The sequence below is a fragment of the Rhyacophila brunnea genome, unplaced genomic scaffold (assembly GCF_057557595.1).
Source record: "Rhyacophila brunnea isolate RB1 unplaced genomic scaffold, BYU_Rbru_1.0 scaffold_5, whole genome shotgun sequence".
NCBI classification, from domain to species: Eukaryota; Metazoa; Arthropoda; class Insecta; order Trichoptera; family Rhyacophilidae; genus Rhyacophila; species Rhyacophila brunnea.
The window spans coordinates 48652238-48655772 of NW_028233170.1; the positions used below are offsets into that span (position 1 = coordinate 48652238).

Genomic DNA, 3535 nt, shown 5'->3' on the forward strand with positions numbered 1-3535 from the left:
GGGACTTGTGTAGATTTTCAATATTATTATAGCCATATTGGGTATGTCCAATTCAGGCATACTAAAATTAGTCATTCTGCAGTACAAAGTATTGCGCCAGTGTGATTGTATTTTACTATACATTCTTTGAAGTGGGCTCGGCAACTTGCATTTGGGAGCGGGGAGGCGAGGGAAAGCGCGGGGAGTTGACGCTTGTGAACACGCGCGGCCCTCATGAACAGCGATGACGCGATCGCGTGACGTCACGGCCCTGTCAGTCGGTGAGCACGTGAACACCACGCTCCTGATCACGCGGCGGCCGGCTGATCGGCGCTCTACCATTGGCTCGATCTGCCGAGCCCCCCTCGCTCATTGGCCGGCGCGCGCACGCCGCTAAAAACACACAGAAGGCCCGCACAACAACACGCAGAGCCCGAATGAAACCTCTCATTTAACAAATACCCGTCATTGTGAGGGGATGCCGTGAAAACAATATATTCAGAGCGACCTCAAAATAAATACTATTTAACTATTTCGCATTAGACAGTGAACATCTCTCTCCTCCGCGGAGAAAAGAATAATTTTAAAAGTGGAACAGTAATGTTGGACAGAACATTTCTTATTTGAAACTGTTATATTATTTTCAAATACAGTATTCAATAAGACTACGTGTTATTATTTATAGACAATTCGAAAGTGAAATTAGTTGTTTTAATGTTTACATTGTTAAAAGCGTTGAGGACATTACGCGCTTTTTGCTATACGAAGCTTTAATTTTCGCGCTGTGGGAAATACCGCGCGATTAATTTGAAAGTGACATCGATGAACATTGTGACAGTTGTTGTGAATTATTTTAATCCACCATGGTCTGCAGCAAGATGGAAATCGCCAGGAGACAGAGGAGCATGGACAGCCAAATGTGTGCTCCACTCTCGCCACCTTCTACACCACCCCTAAATGAAAGCAAAGTAAGTTTAAAAAGTTTTTCTTAATTATATATATCTTTTCGATACCTGTTTCGGGAAATTAATTTGTTTATTACAAGACAACGCCCGAAATTATTAAATTTAATGAATTTACGGTGTCAAATTATTAATCATGCATTCGCTGCGTGGTAATTAAATAACATTAGCATTCATTATTCATTCATAATAATTAATTTAATGAGATTGTTGGCACTTAGTTGTTTTAATTAAACTGTAAATATGATAGTAAACAAATTGTTTTATCGTTTACATTAAATTTAACTACCTATGCAAATAGTAAACAAAATATAAGTAAGTAAATTTAATTAGGTATGTAGTACGTTAATGTTTTATCTTTCACAATAAATATGTAGTGAGAAGCTCGAGTCTGTATCATTCACAGACCTCGTACCGTTACCAAGGCGTTTTACTGTGTGCCTGTGTATTTGTGCGTTTCTCACACAGGCGCGCCTTGTTTACACCGCGCACGTGCTCAGCGAGTGATCGAGATTCTAACGTTCTGTTTACTTTGTCCCCAGGTGAACTTTCATTGCGTTGAGACGTTCCTCTCATCACCGCCGCCATGTCTACTTACCCCACAACATTCAGATTCCGAAGGAGAAGACAGCGACATGCGCATTCATGATCTACCAGCGCAGATATCATCCAGCTTCATTTCTGCACCTTTGACGCGCCCTTCTGTCATCATGAGGGCTAACCGGGATGGAACATACGCCCCTGAAGACCTCCCGTTCTCACTCAAGAGGCCGAGGGTTGAAACAGAAAACATCTTAAAAACTTTAAAGTTCAAAATGGGAAATAGAAAAGAAAGAATCATCATTAACAGTAAAGACACCGACCATTTTACGGGTTCATTTGTCACCAATACTCACCCAGTTCCGTTTTTTCAAGCACCAAATGTAAAAGACAAGTGTACGAGTGAATCGGATGATAACTCAAAAAATATTCTTCCTAGTATAGTTGTCACAGACGTTTCTGATGCAACAGTGTCAAGAATTACCACAAATTCAGTACCATATAGAATACCAGTCGCCAAAGTTATACCGACTGTCGTAGATTCACTAAGTCCTAGTGAAATTGCTTGCAAAATATACCCTGAGATCTCAAATAGACTATTGGCGAAAACGATGCCAAAAGCAAACGTTCCCGTCGAAGTCACAAAAAAAGAATCCCACTTAGCAGTATTGAAACCGGCAGAGAATCCTCAAAAGAAGGCGCAGACGAGTTTACCAGCCTTGGCACCGCGCCCGGCTCGCGCTCTCCTCGTCGGAGGCGCTCTGTTGCTTCTCACCCCGCCGCCTCCGGCTCGTCGGCGCCTTTATGAATGCTCGCACCCCAACTGCGGCAAGAACTACTTCAAATCCTCACACCTAAAAGCGCACGCTCGAACACATACCGGTGAAAAACCATTCTTGTGCGCGTGGACAGGCTGCGAACGAAGATTCAGCCGCTCCGACGAGCTCTCCAGACACAAGCGAACGCATACGGGAGAAAAGAAATTCGGATGCCAGGTCTGCTCGCGTCGTTTCATGCGCTCAGACCACCTCGCCAAACACGTCAAAAGACACAGCCGGCCGATGGCTTCGAGTCCTCGACCGGCGGTGCCCATTCAGCCTCTCATCGCGCTGTACTGAACATCGAACCCGGCATCCAATTGACTGAATTAAATTACCTCATGATGAATCTTTCGAAGTGTGCGACCGAGCGAAGTATAAAAGTATAAACTCAGCTGAGCTCATTATTTGATCTCACGGCTCTTTCGGAAAGCCACTCGACAGAAGCGTGATCGAAACGTGCACGCTATCTGACTGCCTACTTACAAAACATTGCCTTTGTGTGTGTAATCGGATATTACGTGAAATTTGTGAGCAGATTACTTTTCACCAGCGAAAACATTCGAAACGTGCAATAACTTAAAAATAGTGTAGTCGTTTCGACTTTTTAAACCTAGTCTTACTATGGGAAAAATGATAACCCAAATAAAAGGCACACCTATATTCTATTCTTCCAAAGTTTTCCTTTTAATGATTTGTTATTCTCTTTCATCTCTGATCAATTAATTTGTAAAGGGACCGGAAGACCATTCCGTAGTGTGTGTGCTACCTCGCATAGAGAGGCAGTCTTGTACTGAACCGCTTTAAAAACCTAATAATTATTATTAATTATTAAGAATAATGCGGCTTATCATGGCCAGTATATCTGTGATTTTCATTCTTACAGTGTAAGAGTATTATTGTAAGAAAATATTTATTTTCCATTGACTTATATAACTTTAAAGCGTTTATTTACTTACTTTTAGGATTATAGTTACACCATTGTAAATGAAAGCAATTCACAATATTGTGAAATATGATATATTAAAAACAAAACAATACGAATATAATTATGACTTTTATTTATTACCAATTTTGTTTATTCACCATGTACCTACATGCCACCTGTCTACACACACATATCACTGATAATAGATACTACTAACTACTTACTATATTTTACATAATATTACAACTGAAAAGTAAAACACATTTATTGATAGGAAAACTATTTCTATTCATACATATTAAATGGTG

General features: G+C 40.8%; 1 protein-coding gene across 1 annotated transcript; it reads left to right on the forward strand.

Annotated features, from left to right (window-relative positions):
• The first annotated feature begins 380 nt into the window (after positions 1–380).
• Positions 381–3324, forward strand: cbt (Kruppel like transcription factor cabut). Its single transcript, XM_085955569.1, has 2 exons — positions 381–947; positions 1484–3324. Exons 1-2 carry the CDS (start codon positions 843–845, stop codon positions 2597–2599), a joined length of 1221 nt encoding a protein of 406 aa, XP_085811695.1. The 5' UTR covers positions 381–842; the 3' UTR covers positions 2600–3324.
• The last annotated feature ends 211 nt before the right edge of the window (positions 3325–3535 follow it).